This window comes from Chaetodon trifascialis, chromosome 3, assembly GCF_039877785.1.
Source record: "Chaetodon trifascialis isolate fChaTrf1 chromosome 3, fChaTrf1.hap1, whole genome shotgun sequence".
In the NCBI taxonomy this organism is placed as follows: Eukaryota; Metazoa; Chordata; class Actinopteri; order Chaetodontiformes; family Chaetodontidae; genus Chaetodon; species Chaetodon trifascialis.
In genome coordinates, this window is record NC_092058.1 from 3,594,370 (window position 1) to 3,612,231 (window position 17,862).

At 43.2% G+C, this 17,862-nt stretch overlaps 2 protein-coding genes across 11 annotated transcripts in view; one reads left to right on the plus strand and one right to left on the minus strand.

The window, feature by feature from the left end:
• rims4 (regulating synaptic membrane exocytosis 4) overlaps window positions 1-17,862 on the plus strand; it is a 341,866-nt gene that overhangs the window by 261,015 nt on the left and 62,989 nt on the right. The window lies entirely within an intron of this gene.
• Window positions 1-17,862, minus strand: part of grip2b (glutamate receptor interacting protein 2b) — a 248,377-nt gene that overhangs the window by 35,860 nt on the left and 194,655 nt on the right. For 5 of the 10 annotated variants that reach the window (XM_070958311.1, XM_070958305.1, XM_070958309.1 and 2 more), the window contains exons 2-6: window positions 7,965-8,042; window positions 2,850-2,982; window positions 2,591-2,736; window positions 1,849-1,935; window positions 1,024-1,099 (exon numbers count right to left, since the gene is read on the minus strand). In XM_070958311.1, the coding sequence (XP_070814412.1) occupies window positions 1,024-1,099; window positions 1,849-1,935; window positions 2,591-2,736; window positions 2,850-2,982; window positions 7,965-8,042 (520 nt within the window). Of the gene's footprint in view, window positions 1-1,023; window positions 1,100-1,848; window positions 1,936-2,590; window positions 2,737-2,849; window positions 2,986-7,964; window positions 8,043-17,862 lie in introns of all 10 variants that reach the window. The other 5 variants (XM_070958308.1, XM_070958304.1, XM_070958307.1 and 2 more) reach the window with 1 other exon arrangement.

Here is a 17,862-nt window from a genome sequence, read left to right on the forward strand (position 1 = left end):
CCAGAAATGAATAAAGCAAAAAACTATTAATTACTTGGGAGCAATCTAATCAAAATATATCCAAACTGCAGACAACATGAGCTCGGCCGCTGGCCCCAATTCAGCTCACACTCATTACTGAAAACTGCCAGCAAACAATATCAAAGCAGACGTTCTACAATCAAATCAGTCAAACAGGAGCTGGTTCGGATTAACAAATCAGAAAAGAACAAACAGGAAGATGAAAGTGTCGAACCCTGACGCATTAAAAACACATTATCCGTATGTGTTGTTATCAAAGTAAATGTGAATATTGTGATGCAGGTCTTTTAGGCCTTTGCTCAGCCTGCTTTAGAAAAAGTGTGTCCCAGCGCTGGAGCTCATTTTATGGTATTCTGCAGGCTTTTATGTGAGAATATGAGGCCTGAACCTCTGTCGCTTGTGTCTGCGCTGCATGAACACGCCTTTTCAGCGTAAATGAGTAGGAATTCACGCAGTGGATCTGCTGAAGGTTGAATCACTGCTGCGTTACATCAGTTAAGCAGATGCAAAGCTGACATTTACATAAAAATGTCATGGATTATTTTTTTAAACATGGAGACTGAGACAGACGCACGACGACAACATTAAAGGGATAGGAGGTGATTCATGCCGCTGCAGATATGAGTAACGCGTAACTGTCAGCACACCAGTGACGGTCACAGGAAACGACACCGTTATCCTTGGGGTTTATTCGCATGAAGGCACAGACAAATCTCCCAGACTCCTGACTGCAACTGGCCGAGCTGTGCGGCTGTTACTTTAAACTCGGTGGAGGCTTTTAGTTTTCCTTTGCATCCCTTTTTTTTTTAAGTAGCTGCCCTTTTCACCCCAAAAAAGCCACACACGATCCCTCCGTGTGGCCCTCGCTGTATATGTGTTTGTGTGATTGCTCAATGTGTGTCAACACAACTGAAAGTGTGTGAATATGTCTGTTCTGCACATGTGGCTTTGCGTGGCATGTGCATCCATGTGCAGAACGCATGCGGTGCATGAGTGCGCTACCTGTCTGCAGGACCTCCTGGCCTGACGTAGGTGACCACTAGGGGGCGTGACTTGTGCCAGTCCTCATGGGTACCACCTGTGAGAAGAGTACAGAGTGTCATGTCAAAGCTGGACTCACAAAGAAAGAAACCTTTGCTTTCTTTATGATTCAAACTCGTGTCAGATGGGTAATCCATCACAGAGGAATTTATTTCTATTCTATTTTGGTCAAAACTGGGCTGTTTGTCCACGGCACCACAGCTGGGATTGTTCTGAAAACTGACTGTTTTTTTTATCGGTTAACACAAATTAAACACAAAACCTGGATGCTGTCTTGGTTCGTATTGTCATTCAACCCCGAAGGTGATCCAACCTTAACTGAGTAGTTTCAGTTGTTCAAAGCAAATCTCAATCACAGAGGTTAAAAAAAAAAAAAACGCTCCTTTTAGGCACACAATATTCTGCAAACCATGAGGAGGTGTTGCAGCTATTGCTCACTGTCATGGGTCATTTAGTTCAACAAACTACAAGACGCCATGAGCTGCTTTTCACTGCAATCAGTGAAAAGACTCAAAGCGATGGCTAACTGGAAGACAGGGAATCAATTAAATGGATAGTGTAAAAACAGTTTGTAGCTTCCTGTTAACTTAACGCGTGACAACAGATTCATACTCATCGTCTTTTTCCTGCTTTCACAGCTTCGTTTGACTCGTTTCAATGCCAACACAAACAATTGATGCAAGGCAGGAAACGGTGACACTGCGACAGTCTGCCATCCCAGGACGGCGTGTCAATCATAACTGCTCTCCAAATGTACAGTAATGGGCTGATTTTACCGATGGTTACCTCTCATGACGAAACCAAAGCTGTTCCCCTCTTTGTGCAAACAGATGTCGATTGTCTTTGATATAACCCCTGAGGTGCTGTCTGGTGCTTTGAGAGGAGGGAGATGTATGGAGAGAGAGAGAGAGAGAGAGACACACACACACACACACACACACACACACACACACACACACACACACACACACACACACACACAGAGGTAATTTATTCATTTTACTGAAGGAACTGTTGCTGTTCAGTATTTGCTGGAGTGTTTCACTTCTGTTGCTCCATAATCAGGCACAATTACAGTTTTGATTATATTCCCTACATGTTACAGCATCTTAATGGAGCATAAAGATTTAATGAATTAAAAGAAGTATGAAAAGTGACGTGCATAATGCTATACAATTAAAACACAAGAAATCCTCATTTCCACTCTGAATCGCACCTGGATCCCAATACGTGTGCAGCGCAGAGCGTGGGTTTAAATGAAGGATGCCAATGATCTCCTTCATCACTGCAGATACAATTCTATTACTGTACAGGCTTTATACATGATATTCACTGCCACTAGAGGTCGCACTAGAGCACCAGCAAACAAATGGATGCACCCCCCCCGAACCAGAAACAGCCATTATACCGCTCTCATCGCTGCCACCAGACTCCATTGACAACAATAGGAATTTTACCTCGCAGATAACAAAGACGAAATCAAACCACTCCTGGTTAATGTGAAGGCTTGAACTGAGCGTGTACGTACCTGTGGGCGGCAGCTCGTACTCCACCTCCAGCAGAACTCTCTCTCCTACGTTCTTCAGCAAGCTGATGATCTCTTCATGCCGCAGTTTGGTCAGATTGATGCCGTTCACCGACTTGATGTAGTCGCCGACGTTTAGCTGGTCGCTCCTGCACGGAAAGATCATCAGTTACACTCAAAAGACCAGTTCATGTTGTTTGTTTAATTATATTATCAGAGAAGTCTGAATGCATTTCTTCTTCTTCTTCGCTGTTGCGCCCACCTGGCTGCCAGTCCTCCAGGCCGCAGGTTTGATACCCGCGGTTTCCCGTCCTTGTCGGTTCCTCCTGAGATGGTCAGGCCCAGTGTGCTGCCTTCTTTCTTCACCAGCTCCACCATGGTCACCCCCCGCAGAGCTTCTAACCAAAAACACACACACATAAAGACAAATACACACACCCACACACACACAAAGACATATACACACACACTCAAAAACACAAAATACAGAGATAAGCAGTTAGTGGCTGCCCTCTGTCCATCCCGATTCCCGGATTAAAGGCTGAGTGTCCTTGAGTGAGGCACTGATCCTCCGTCAGCTCGCTGTGAGAGTCAGCTGGAACGACTCAAATGTAAATGTGAAGATCAGATAAGATAAGCATCAGTTAATGAGAAGCAACAAAGGCTCGATGCTGCATTGTGTGTGACATTCCACTTGAAAAGATCCTGGCTGCGGCGAAAAGGCCTCCAAAGGTTAAAGGACGTCATCAGTGACAGAAATCACATCCAGCAGTCGCACCAGCGTCCAGAGTGAACTCTGTCCATTAAGAGGAAGAAGACTTCCACAAAGGGCAGAACAATGTATACACAAATATTTAGACAGCAGCTTATTGACGAGGCTGTACGATTATTACAAACTTAGAAAAGCATTTAAACTGTGTAAGACAGCATTTACTAATATTTAGATTATCAAATACTACAATTTAGAAGGTTTTTAGCAGTTTATTGAGACTGAAAACAAACCAACCACCAAATTAAAGTAAGATCAAGGAGCACAAAGTGTCAAATTCAGCTCTTTGTTGATTAGATATTGTGATTTCTGACATAATGGAATATGTAAAGTAAATTAAAATACACATGTGTAATGGATTACTCAGTGGAAACTATTGGATTACAGTCTGAAGACCATGAGGGGTCGGGGGTCTTACTTGGTTTGTGTGTCTAGTAGTAGCAGTAAGTAGCTGCTCATTAAAAAAACATACCTGAGGAACATCTCAGCCATTCAAACCATGTCACACACTCCACTGAAACCATTATTAATACAACATTCAGGGGATCGTTTGGATGACGTACGCAGTCTCCTAACAGAAACCCAGACTGCTGACATACTTTGAAACAGTCTGTAACTTGCGTGAGACTGCAGCCCTCCACTGAACCCACTGAAGGGGGTCCTCTGTGGACGGTGGTAATGAAGATCAAGGAGCGGTGGAGCACTCTGACTTATTCCAACAGGAGGACAAAAAACTATTGTACAGTGCTAAATTCCCTCAACACTTAATTAAACTACTACATAAACAAAGGCATCGCAATATCCAGAAAAATTACAAGTAACCTCTTTTCTAACAACCATTAACTGCAGCCGCCCAGCTATTCTCGGGCTGAGCGAGGCTTGATGAGGTAAACAACTTAATGTGTTGACTTGGGAACGACGCCGCAGAGCTGCAGAGTTCAGTTCAGCTTCATCCTGCTGTTGCTTTGAAGTTAAGAGGTCACGACAAAAGTTCGTTGAAAAACGCTGGTTCCTCCTCGACTGCGTGCTCTGACACCTCAACCAAACATGACCAGGCTGGGGTCGAATCATCGAGCAGCCTCTGAAGGAGGCATTTAACGTAAGACCCCATGTGAGCTGGTATTTCATCGCTATAAATGGCCTCATGGAGATAAAATGACAAAGGGCTTTGGACAGAATCTGGTTCAGGCTTTGGTAATGAGAAGATTGATGCTGCTTATATGTTTGTATGCTAAGTATGAAGCTACCGCCATCAGCTGGCTAACTCAGGACCAGTTGCAAGGCGACCAATGAAACTCCAGGAAGTTTAGAGCTTTCGTTGGACAGAACCAAGCGAGCGTCTTCTCCTTGCTTCCAGTCTTTGTGCTAAGCTAAGTCAGCTGGCTGCTGTAGTCCTGAAGCACGTTACAAACACAGCATTAGCATACTGACGTTACCGTCACCTTTAAGATGATAATGTGAATTTGTTCGCAAACAGTTGCTCACTTGCACATCCAGCAGTTACAACATTAGCTTTCATTTGGAGTTTCTGGCTGGAAGTCCAGTATTGACTCTCTTTTAGCTCTGTTTTTGGTCTCCTCCAACTCCTGAGGGAAATATCTGCTTGTTTAGATGCTAAGTGCTAGATGCTCCAGTATGAGCTGGGCAGGTAGTGTCCAGTCCTGTTTTTTAGAGCATTTTAAGCAGAGAAAACAACTACATCGTGCAGCTAAAAGAAAGGTGAGTGTGGATCAAAACAGTAAATTTACAGCCCGGACAGCTAAACAATGAGCTGAAACTCACTGCAGGTGGTCCTCTGTAGCTTCATCACCATGAGAGACTCCTTTCACATCATCACATTGTTCTCACATTAAAATATCGGTTATAGACTCTCACAATAGCTATTAGAGATTGAATAACATCAATTAACATCGTTATATAAGTAATGAAATAGCAGCAATAGAGAAAATATAGCAGCATCATGTGTGCGGATACATTTATGAAATGACATTAAAAGCACACAGCAAGTTTAAAAATGTCTGGGTTTTCAAAGTGCAGTCTGCTCAATGACATCATTCCAAAAGCCAAAAGTCCAAAAGTGTCCCAAAAGACCTGTCCCCTGTCACATAAAGACTTTGGCTTCCAGGTTCTCCTTCCTTGAGGTTAAGATCGGGATCAAGGTCAGAATCAGACGAACTGTCCGACTGATTAGTAAACAGACTGATTGCATGGTGTCCCCTGAGGATTCAGATAAGGGCTTAAGTGTCCACTATGTCCTCAACAAGGGTGAAGAGTGACTGTGCGACTATGTTTAGACCCAAAGAGTCCAAACTGGGACACGCTCAATGCAGAAGTTTTCGACTGTTCAACTTTGTGACCGACTGGATTTCAACCTGATTTTAAAGCTGCGTGTCCTCTGAGTCTTTAGGATGCAAATGAAAACGGCTCTGCATTCAAAACAAACGCTTGGAGTTAGAATAAGCCAGGCGGGATGCAGCAGGATGTAGAGATGGGATGAGGCGAGATGGTCAGGGTTAGAAAAAAATGTCAGGGTCTGAGCCAATCAGAGGCAGAGTCTGAGCGGAATGCAGGCAGGAAGAAAATAAGGCAGCCAGTCGGAATTAAGGGCCGTTGGAACGACGGCAGGGCACCTTGGAAGCAGCCAGGAGAACCTCGCTAATGATGTAATAAATAAAATAAAAGCTTTGAGCTGCGCTGATAGAAAGCTGCCTTTACACAAGCACACGCACAGGCAACAGGAAGCGAGTGAGCACTGCAGATAAATAGCTCTCTCTCAATCACACACACACACACACACACACACACACACACACACACACACACACACACACGCAGGTGAGTTGCATCTTTGGTGTGATAGATGGCTAGATTAGGTAAATCCCTCAGGCGACATGAGGATCAGTGAGGTGCTTCACACCACACTTATCTCTGGTGGGGATTACAACACACACACACACACACACACACACACACACACACACACACACACACACACACACACACACACACACACACACACACACACACACACACACACACACACACACACGCATTATCTGCAGGAAGGCGATCATTCATTCATTAGTCCTTGTACTGTTCATATTTGCATAAAAGCATTAAGCTTTCACAAATGCAGCCTGACGCCGCGAACGTCTCCTGAACTGAATCCGGTGCAAACTGAGTTTTTCCTCCACAGATGCAGAACTGACCGTGTCGGGATTCACAAAGTTTGATCTCCCACTTCAATCTGATGCTCGATGAATACAGAAAGGACACGAGAAGACGTTCACACTACGCAGAGAGAAACGAGAAATGCTTTCTTGCATCTACAGGCAAGACAGAGGACATTTATTTCACATCTAATCATCATCTTATCTGTCTCTCTCTCTCTCACACACACACGCACGCACGCACACACGCACACACACACACACGCACGCACGCACGCACGCGCGCACGCACGCACGCACGCACACACGCACGCACGCACACACACACACACACACACACACACACACACACACACACACTGAGCTCCATGCTCATGAAGCTGTCATCAAACAATAACAAGGACGCCGCCTGAGTCAACAACACTCTGCCTATGGAAGGTGAATGAGACAGATGCTTGTATTTGTACACCTGTGAAGCAGGTTGATGCTGGAACGGCGCATGGAGCTGAGTTACGTAACTGCGCAATAGATGAAGAAAGATTGAGGAAGCGAAGAGGGGACAGAGGAAATGGAGGCGGAGGATGGGAAACTCAACGGAGGGATTTGGTGGAGGTGATGAGACGGCAGGAGCAGAGAAAACCTGATGCAGGAGATGAGTGATTTTATGAGTGATAGAAATCCATGTGAGAGGCAAAGAAACATGTTTCATCTTCTTAAGCAGCTTCCTGGGTTTTTACGGTTGCACCGTTAGCTCTCCTTTCTGCTTGTGTGCTTGACAAGGACGATTTTTAACGAAAACACCAAAACAATTCTTTATTTTTTTTGTTTTCAACTGCAAAGTCACATTAAATCTCTTTTTGGACGATCTTGCTCTCTCCTGCATTTTGACTATGCTGCTATCAAACGCGCAAACCAGTGTAACCATCTGATGGTTTTAGAGTTTTATTTTATGCTTACAGGTTTAGCATCAGGTCACGGTATTTAAGATTGTTTTCAGGAAGAAGGAAACACAAGAAAATAAATCTAAAATACTGTGAACATGCAGGGTTTTACTGTTTATGTATGTGGTGGCAGTGCGTAGTAGAATAAAATCATTTCGTGGAACAGCTGGCACTCACTTTCAGAGCAAACACAGCTTTTCACAGACAACCTGAGACCCTTCTGTTATTACGCTGCCTCTGCAGTCATCAGGTCACCCCGTTCATACTCAAAGTACATCAGCATCTGATAGTGAACTACAGAGAAAATGATGCAGTTTGGACGAGCGAGACGCTGCTTTTGATAAAAGCCTCACACTAATTAAGTAAATCCATGTCATCACCGAAGACCAATCCTGACAGTGGATCATTATGATGATTCACTGCGTCTGGATGACAGTTTACAGGATTTTTCTGAGCATTATGGACAGTGACACACTATAGATAGAAGTTGTATGTACCTGGTATACTGTGTCTTCTCGAGGCCATGGTCTGTTCTGGTCCGGAGATGTCCTTCGTTTTTCCATACGGCCCGTCATCTACAGAGAGCAGAGGCACACAACATGCGTTCAGGTACAAATACACTTTTTTAGGTTCATGCTTACATTTCAAAATCTGTTTATCCTGGTGGTATCAAAGCAGGAACACTTCATTGGTGATGAAACAGAAATGAATAGTATATGTGCACAGCGAGAATCACCTTCTCCACCCAAAACCCCCCCAGCATTCGAAGTGTCGGATGTCATTTTCATTCAAAAGCATAAAAACACACAAGCATGGACGGTTCCTCCAAACACTGCTGCTGCACATATGTCTCTGCCACCAGTCGCTCATCCCTGAGTGCATTTCTTCTCCCTCTCGGCTCATGAATCACACCTCATATCTTCCTCCTCTGCTAACTCTGCAGCGATCCTCCGCAGTCCCCCCACACACTGCTGGCGATGAACATAATAGACGGTATTAATTGTCTTTTTATTTGATTGCATTCTGGGCTCATTGGCTGTGAGTGAATGAGACAAACATTTGAAGCATTTTCAGAACTTAAAACTTCCCCAACTCGCTTCCTTTAGTACTTTGTAATTATCATAGACTGAATTAGGTCAAACAAAAGGCTGTACTGGCTTTTTGTGGCGCTAGTTCCCTAAGATCCTCGATTATAATGAGTCCCTGCTTCACACTGCAGGTCATTATAAATTAGTGTATCCTGCCAGCCTACAATACATGAAAAAAGCACAACAACAACAAAAAACCCAGTGTTTTCTTCTCTTATTTGCTCCCATGTATTTCCGGATTTACTTGCAGTTTATTGGCAGTTTTCTTCCACACTAGCGGCATCGCTGTAAGGACGGTTCGTTTGGTCCAACATTTTGTTCGAGAGCCAATTATCGCATGGGTTCCATTGCCATGATGCAAACCTCCAGAAATCCCGAGAGGAGCTCCTAAAGTTTCAGAATTTAGGGGCAGAATTTCCACTTGTCCAGCATGTTAGCAAGGTGTCGAGCATGAGCTCCAGCAAAATGAGGCTGACAGAGTGCAGCAGTGAGTCTGACGTAAGCTTGCCCAAGTCTGGCAACGTAGAGATGAAATCCTGAAATTACAGTTTTATTTGAAGATCCAAGCTTCCTGCCACTGAGCAGGTGCAGCCACAGAGGGTCTCCCTGCCTAATGAGCTGCAAAACACTCTCTACATGCTGTTTCAGGGACTGAAGTGTACAAAAACTCTATGTTAACACTTGAAAAAACTCCCTCATATATAATCCACTTAGCACTATCACAAGTGCAATTGCATCCACGTTGTATGTGCACGCTTGTAAGGCGATTACATGAAAGGAAGATTTTCCAGGTACCCATCGGCTGCACAGTTAGGCACTTTCAACAGTTGGATGCGCCGGTGGATGCACAGTCAGGCCATTTGATGAAGCTCGTCTCCTCCCTGCTTAGACTATGAAACAGAGGCCATCACTGTGATATGTCACAGGAGGGAACAGATGTCCTGTTTTACAGTCTCTGGCAGAGACCTTCTGGCAGAGACGCGTGAGGTTTTTAATATTTGATAAGTTATAAATTCAGTTCTGCTCGGTTCCCCACAGGTGTCTGTTCAAAAGTGCACTTTTAAGTGATGAAAGAGCTATATTAAAAAACAGACTTTGAAACCTGGCCCCTCCTTTTAATGTCCGCGCTGTTGTGAATCCTTTTAAACACTGGAAAACTGGAAGCGCTGGCCCTCATGATACCCACTGTTCAGAACAACTACGCCCTACATTTAACAATCCACCAGTTCCTGTAGCCAAAACCAAACTTCCCAAGTCTCTGAATGACTTCCCAGCCGTCGCCCTGACCTCGTTAGCAATGGAGTCAATTTAAAAACTGTTCAAAAAAGAAATACTGAACAGGACTGAACATCTTGACCCACTGGGACATTAGAGCCAAGAGGTGGGTTCAGGATGACTCTGCTCAGCTACACACAGAGGCTCCAACAATCATGTAAGATTACAGCCACATGTGCCAGTCCAGACGCTCACTGTTGGCTGGAGTGAGAGTAAATGGTCAATTTTCCGAGCTGTCTCCCCACACATGCGTCCTCTCTCTCCTCTACTGGACATATCGGACAGTAATGGCTGCCACAGCATGTATGAAACAGTCACGGTGAGCCTGCTAAGCAGCGAGGAAACTTCCCGTGGTGCTGTTGTTGACTAGTTTTGAAATTGGTGTCATGAATGGCTTTTAGTACTGAATGTGTCAAACACAAAGGACGTGTGCATTGATTTCAGATGTTCTCTCCTCTCTCCTGACGGCACAGTGATTGATGGCCAGAAAATAGAAAGAGTGACGTCCTAGAAGTGTTTGGGAACAATAGCAGACAATAAAGTGACATTTGCGAGTAATGCTGACACGGTGTACAAGAAAAGCCAGCAGCGTGTCTTTTGTCTCAGGAAACTCTCGACGTTCCAGGTTGACAGGCCCCTGATGACGACGTGTTATTGATCTTATATTGAGTCTGTGTTCACTTTGTCTTTTATCTGCTGGTGTCAATCTGTCGAGGTCAAAGACAAAGATGTACTCGATGAGGAGGTTAATGTCTGCAGCAAAATAACTGTCAGCTCACAGGAAACTCTGCAGGATCTTTACAGCACAGTTAGAAAACGGCAGAATCCATCCTGACTGTTCACATCGTTCACATCAGCAGTGTCAGATTCTGCCACCTGGTACCCTCCTCAGGCTTCCACTAGCTAAAACCAATCGATTCAAACACTCCTTCATACAACCCTCCCGCTAGCCCTAACCCTCCAATGCCAAGCTACCGATCAATCAACCAGCTAACCAATTCATCAATCAACTACTCAAAATAGCAACACAGTCATATAATGTATACATTACTATGTTTCATCTATAGATTGAATTTAATTAGCAGAGAAAATGTAATTTACAGCAGTGGCAGTTCCTTGCCTGTAGATGGTGCTGATGTGCAGCATCTACAGGCAAGAAATGTAAAACTTTAGACACGTGAGCCATCTGCAGAAAATGTGAAACATCTGCAATGAAACTGCAATTGTTCATTTCACTTTTTTTACACTGTGAATGTGTCTTCCAGGACTGTCCTTACTATAACTGCTTATTTTGGATGGACAGAGGAAGATCTGAAGGAAAAAATCACAGTTTAGGACACAAAGAACGAAGAAACGTTGAGAAATTAGTGACGGCTGACAAACATACACATTATCTGTAATGATATGTAGTGTTTTAATTTACACCTTAATAAAGACCCAGTGTGTGGGATTTAGTGCCATCTATGGGTGAGGTTGCAGATGACACTTAATCCCCTCCCCTCATCCCTCCCTTTTGTAAATACTGTTTATATACTTAGTTTACTGCATTTTTATTATATGATATTATATAATATATATTCCATATTATAGAACTATATTTAGTTTAACTTTTATTTTTATTCCTGTTTATGTTTTTTGTTACTTTTTCTAAATAATTCTGTGTACATCCTGCGTTTGCTGTATGTTTAATTGCTACTGCAACAAAATAATTTCCCATATTGGGATCAATAAAGAAACCGTCTAAGTCTTAAGTGTGTCGGAGAACCCACGATGGCTTTCTCATAAAAATCAAAAGGCGCTCTCTAGAGTCAGTGTTTGGTTTGTCTGTTCTGGGCTACTGTAGAAACATGGCGGCGTTATGCGGTGGACTCTGTGGAAGAGGACCTGCTTCCTCTGTGGATACAACAAAAACATGATTCTTATTTTCAATGGATGGATGGACATTAGATAACAAATTAACCAATCATACACTGATGAACACATAACGATGACTTTTCTATTCCATTTCGGCCAACAGATCTCACGCTGGACCTTTAAATATTTTACATATAAACTGAATTCGATGTCCATTTGATGTTAGTGTGACACAATATCCCATTTCCCTCCAAAAAAAATTCAATTTAGGTACTGCAATGAAACGTTATTACTTTCTTTGCCTGCAGGAAATGATGTCGACATACACCATCCTCTCCTGCCGCTGCTCTGACTTCCCTTTTCTGCAGCAGTGTTAGCTGATGTGTGGAGCTGGTCTGGAGTAGATGTGAAGAATCACCTGAATCTCCACATTTTTCTTACTGTTTTAGAGTTGATCAGTTATCAAGGAGTCCTGAGTGTTTATTCCTGAGCACTTTTAGATTTCATTAAGCAAATTTCCAGCTCTCATCTATGATAAATGCAGGATATTAAGTATTTTGCTAACTGACACTCTTCAACTCAGTTTGACAGCAGCTGTGAGCCCGTGGCTCTGAGGGGAGAGGATGTGTCCTACTTTACAACCTCTGCTCCATCAGAGGGGTGGGAGAAGTTTAACAATTCATAAGCCAATTGTCAACTACTTTCATAGCCAACTCCAGAAGTGTCATTAAGTTGCATTATAATCAGAGACAATTACACCAGGGCTTAAACACGCACGTCTCTGCTAAACTTGCAGAAAAAATAGGTTTTCAAAAGCACCTGAAGCAGCTTTTTAAACCAGCTTACTATCATCAACAGAGTTAAGCAGTTGGAGGATTTCAGTGTCCTGCAAAATCCTTTATCTTCCACATTGTGCTTTTAATTCTCCTTTAAATTACATTCACACTCTGTTCCGCGAGTCTGCCTGCAAGTCTCAATTTCACTGCAGCAAAGAAACTGCAAATAGTTTGGGTTTGTTTTTTTAGTAGTTTTTGACTCTAGCTCCTGCATGTAAAACACACCCAGTGATACTGTCACCAAGCTTAACAAGTACTTTTAGTTTCTCTTTACTTGAAAAGCTTGAATCCTAAACAGCGGCTCAGTGGTTAAAACTGTCACTTCACAGCTTTTCACTGCATGGCCTTCATCCCACAATCCAAAGACATGCTAGCTGAATAGGAGAGTGACTGTGTTAAGTGTTAAGTGTATGAGATGAAGTCTATATGTGTGTTTGACCTGTGACAGACTGGGATTGGATGCATCCCCGATTATGATGAGCTGTACTCAAAATGTATGGACGGATAAATCCTTCACTGATGAGACTTTTTCTGACATTTTTTCATGCTCTGAACCTTTGACTGGAGCTTCTCTGTCAACTCTGCTTTTTCAGAGCTCCTCTATTCATGCCAGTGTCATCACATCGTAGCCAGTCATCTTTCTTCCCGTGCTCCATGAACTTACTGGCTGTTGGATGCTGCTCTTCCAACGTTGCTGTGACCCTGTCATTCTGTCTTTCACACTGACTGCTGCATTATGCACCACGCAACATGAAGCAGTTTTCTTTCCCCCGAGGAACCTCAGATGTTTTAGAAGCTCAGCTCAATAAATGAACAGACTGTGGGCAGCAGCCATAAAAACAACACTGACATATTGTCAGTGTTGTTATGGTGAACGAGAACATGTGAAAATGGAGGAACGTAAAGATGCATTCAATTAGTGTTGCTTTCGTCGACTAAATATCGTCATCAACGAACCTTTATCACGTGACGAAAACGAGATGAGACGCTACGTCAATGCTGGTCATGTGATGATAACTAGAATTAAATATATAATGTAATACTGTTGACGAATAAAAACGAGACTAAATGTGGTTTACAAAGTAAAAACTCTTCATTTTCTTTGACTAAAACAAGACGAAATGTTCTAACGTTATTTCGTCTCGTTTAGTTGTTATTATTATTTTGCAGTATTTCTGTTTCCTGTGTCTCACTTCAGGGGCTGCAGCCTTAAGACATAAAGACAAAGGAATGACATGAAACAGTCCAACATCATCACCTCTAATCATTTCCATTTCCATATCTTACAAGTAGTTTCCTCCTTCCATCAACCTCAGTATATAAAGTGCTCTCCCTCCAATCATTTCCATACGTGACACATTTTCTTGCCATCTACCACCTTTGAAATATGCAGCACTTTCCCACTGGTGATGCTTAGAAATCAGTTCTCTTCGCAGCAGCGACAGTGGAAAGGAGGCCATTGTTGTTGTGTTTTGGAGTTTAGCGATCTTCACAGAGGTGTAATAAGTTTAATAATTCATAAGTTGTGGATTCAATTTTGCTTTAAACCGCTTTCATAAGTTATCTGGCTGGCTGCTTTCCCGCTGTGGGGCTGTCACAGGCATAATGGACCCCAGAGGCTGCTCATCAACACACACACACACACACACACACACACACACACACACACACACACACACACACACACACACACACACACACACACACACACACACACACACACACAAACAGAAACACTTGCATACAAACTAACATGCACGGCCTCTGGCAGCCAAGAGTGATGCATACCTGAAAGGATTTATGCCAAATGTATACCTGTGTGTGCACAGAACACACACACACACACACACACACACACACACACACACACACACACACACACACACACGGACAAAATACAGAAAATATGTGTAAACAAATGCAAGCCCTGCGTGCACTGTTATATAAACAGTAACTTGCACACGCACACAGTGAGACATAAAGAAGACTTGAGGCGACGTGGACGTCCACGTCTCTGTGACCGGATGTAAGACGAACTGTTTTAGTCACAACTTTTCCCTCCCAGCAGTATGAATCCTCACCACGGATTTCTCGTGCCAGAGGTTTGGTGGCTGAGGTATCAGCAGGCTGCAAACATGTTTGTCACCACGAGCATTTGGAAACGCGGCTCATGATCTCTCGGCACTAATGGTCTCTTTGAATGGACACACACATCAGCTTCCCTCTGACACATTTTCTTTTTTGCGCCGCCATCTCCCTCCATTCTTCAGCTCTGCCTGATAAATTAGCGTCTCCTGGTGAATAATTTGAATGTGATTAGGCTAATGAGCGCTGGCGCTGTCAGCTTACTGAACAGGTTGAGTTATGGACGAGGCATGGGGCCAGATTTTCCACCTGCAGCAGAAGCAGCGGCGCGACGCTTACAGCGCGAGCGCCTTTCAAGCAGAGACGGTAATGACTTCAGCACGTGCACGAGGGGCTGACACACCAAAGGACTGATGTCATCATAAAGATCCGACTAATTTTGTGCAAAATTTTTCAAAGCTCAGGTTCATCAGCAGTAATGTCACAGCTGGTGTTCCTGAGTGAAATTTTAAACGGGAACTGAAGAACCAGCTGAAGGATTTTTAAGCATTTTCAGACCATAACTCCATATTTAAACATTTCAAGAAATAATAACATCTTGAAAAATGCAATGCATCAATATTCTTCAATCAATCAATATTGTGGAAGTACAAATTGCAGTAAACGATGCAACAGCCACAACTTTTTTCTCTTGCCAATAGCTAAATTGGCTAGCCAACATTTTCACATCTTTAATCGAAGGTACCTTGTAGAGCTTTCTTGTAAACAAACGTGTGTCCTTGAGGTCTAACAAATGTCTCTATTGCTTTTTCTATCCTTGTAAAACATTCACAAAGCTGAATTTGGAAGTCTTTTGAATCCAGCATTGTTTACGGTCCTATTCTTCCCGGCCTTTGCTGCAGTATATCTTGCCACCTGCTGATTAATGAAAGACTGCGACGCCATTGAAACTGTATTATGTCACTGCATGCGCCTGTGCATGTGTTTATCTAATGCATGTGCAAGCAGGCAAATGCAGGCATAAACAACGGTACATTTTAGAAAACTGACTGGAATTGTAGGCGGGATAACGGACTGCAGGAAATGCCTTCAATAAGCTGCATCTTTAGCTCTGAATGAAGCTCCTTCCTCTGGCTGCCGGTTGGCTAAAACCCTGGAGCGAGAATCGGAGGAGCGACTGTGCTGTAACTAACCCTAACTGATCCACATAAAGCAAATAATACTGGAATTAATATCAAACACCTGCTTTTTCCTGGTGAGGCTTTAGCTCCATCTAACCGAGCCTTAGCACGTCTGTGTTGCACTGAGTTGAATTAGTGTGTTTTTAGCTGTTTTCAGACTCCCAGTTGCTTTCAGAGTGATGGTTCAGTGCTCTCTAGCCAGAAGCAGCATCATTTGTGCCTACAAGGCAGAGGCTATTTCAGATAATATATCCCAAATTAAATGAAGCCATAAGCAAACATGCACTTGTTATCTAACCTTGAGCTTTTACAACATTTCAGATGAAAAGGCAAAGGCAGTAATACACTGTATGTTTCCTCATGGTCTGCCTGAAAGCTTCGTGCTGACTGAGTGAGTGAAAGCCACTGCACATAAATCAATACTCAAATCAATAATAGAAGAAATCCAGACAAAAAGTTGTTAATTAAACATTTGCACATTTTAGGTTCTAGTTTGCAGTTTGTTTTTTAGGGGATTCACTTCAGGTCAAACCGCTGCTGGACAACATGCTTGTTTGTTACCAAGTAGCACAAAAATACAAACAAACAAACAAACAAACAAACAAACAAACAAACAAACATAATAATAATAATAATAATAATAATAATAATAATAATAATAATTCTTCTATCTGATATTTTTGACAGAAGATCACACAGATGAAGCACAAACTACAGGTGCAGTATCTTCTGCTTGTTTTCCCGGTTTCATTTAAAATATCCAGCTTCATCCAAAAACACCTGCCAGGGCCTGTGTGTGTGTGTGTGTGTGTGTGTGTGTGTGTGTGTGTGTGTGTGTGTGTGTGTGTGTGTGTATCTCTGAAGGAAATACTAGCAGACACTGCTCTGTAGTATCTCGGAGGACTCCCTCAAGCTTTCACCAAACCTTTATACAAACACGCACAAACACACAAACATCATGCAAACCGCATAATTACACACACACGCGATCTCTTTGTCCTGCAGGCCGCTGAGGAGGAGGCCGCGCTGTCGGGCTAAAAGAGCGCGTTCATTCACTGCTCTCATGTTTTAGTGTAGAGATCCTCAATGCGCGGCTCGTCAAGCTTTAATTGGTGGCTCGCATAGGAGCTTATAACAACATGGTAACACGACCAATACATCTGTTCAAATGAGCTACATAAACATACAGTGAACACTGCACTACAAAAACGCAAACATCTGCATTATACTTCTCCCTTCACCTTAATAATGAAGGAATTAATTAAGGCGTAATGGTGTTTCCTAAAGGGGGCACTGTCAAACCTGGCAACGCAGCCTGCTAATGGCATTGTTTACAACACCGTCACACTTGCCCACAGTGCACGCTAGCTCCGCTAGCCAGCGTGAGATGCAGGCACAAAATGGATTGTTTTTTATTAAAAAAAGGGCAAAAACCAGACGGACAGACACACAGTGTTGTAAGTTTAGGGTGGCACGGTGGTACAAGTGGTAACCCTGTCACCTCACGGGGTATCCTCCATAAAATACCCCCCCACTAAAAACATGCAAGAAGATCACCACCTGACCAATGGTGACGAACAGAGTTGGGTCCACGGGCGCCACTGTCGGCTGGCAGCCCACCGCTCCTGGTCTGCCGCGGAGGAAGGACGGCCAAGGATGGGAAGAATGTGGAGTAAATAATTTCATGGAAGCATGGCGTGTGCATGTAGTGTGCTACTCACTGTGTGTTGTGACAATAAAAGTACGTTTCTTTCTTTCTTTCTTTCTTTCTTTCTTTCTTTCTTTCTTTCTTTCTTTCTTTCTTTCTTTCTTTCTTTCTTTCACTAACGAATAGTGAGGAAAAAGAGTCTGAGGAAGCAAATGAAAATCAGCATGAAGACGCCAGAGAGGGGTCTTTACTGTAGCCAGTAAAAAACGAAAGGTACGAAGCATACAAGATGAGCACAGGAAATTTCAAGAAAAGTGGACAGACGAATTCTTATTTTTCTTATCTTATCCTCTGTGCTTAATATGCAAACAAACAAGCGCCTGTTTCAAACCAAGCTACTTGGAGCGCCATTTCAAAACTGCACATCC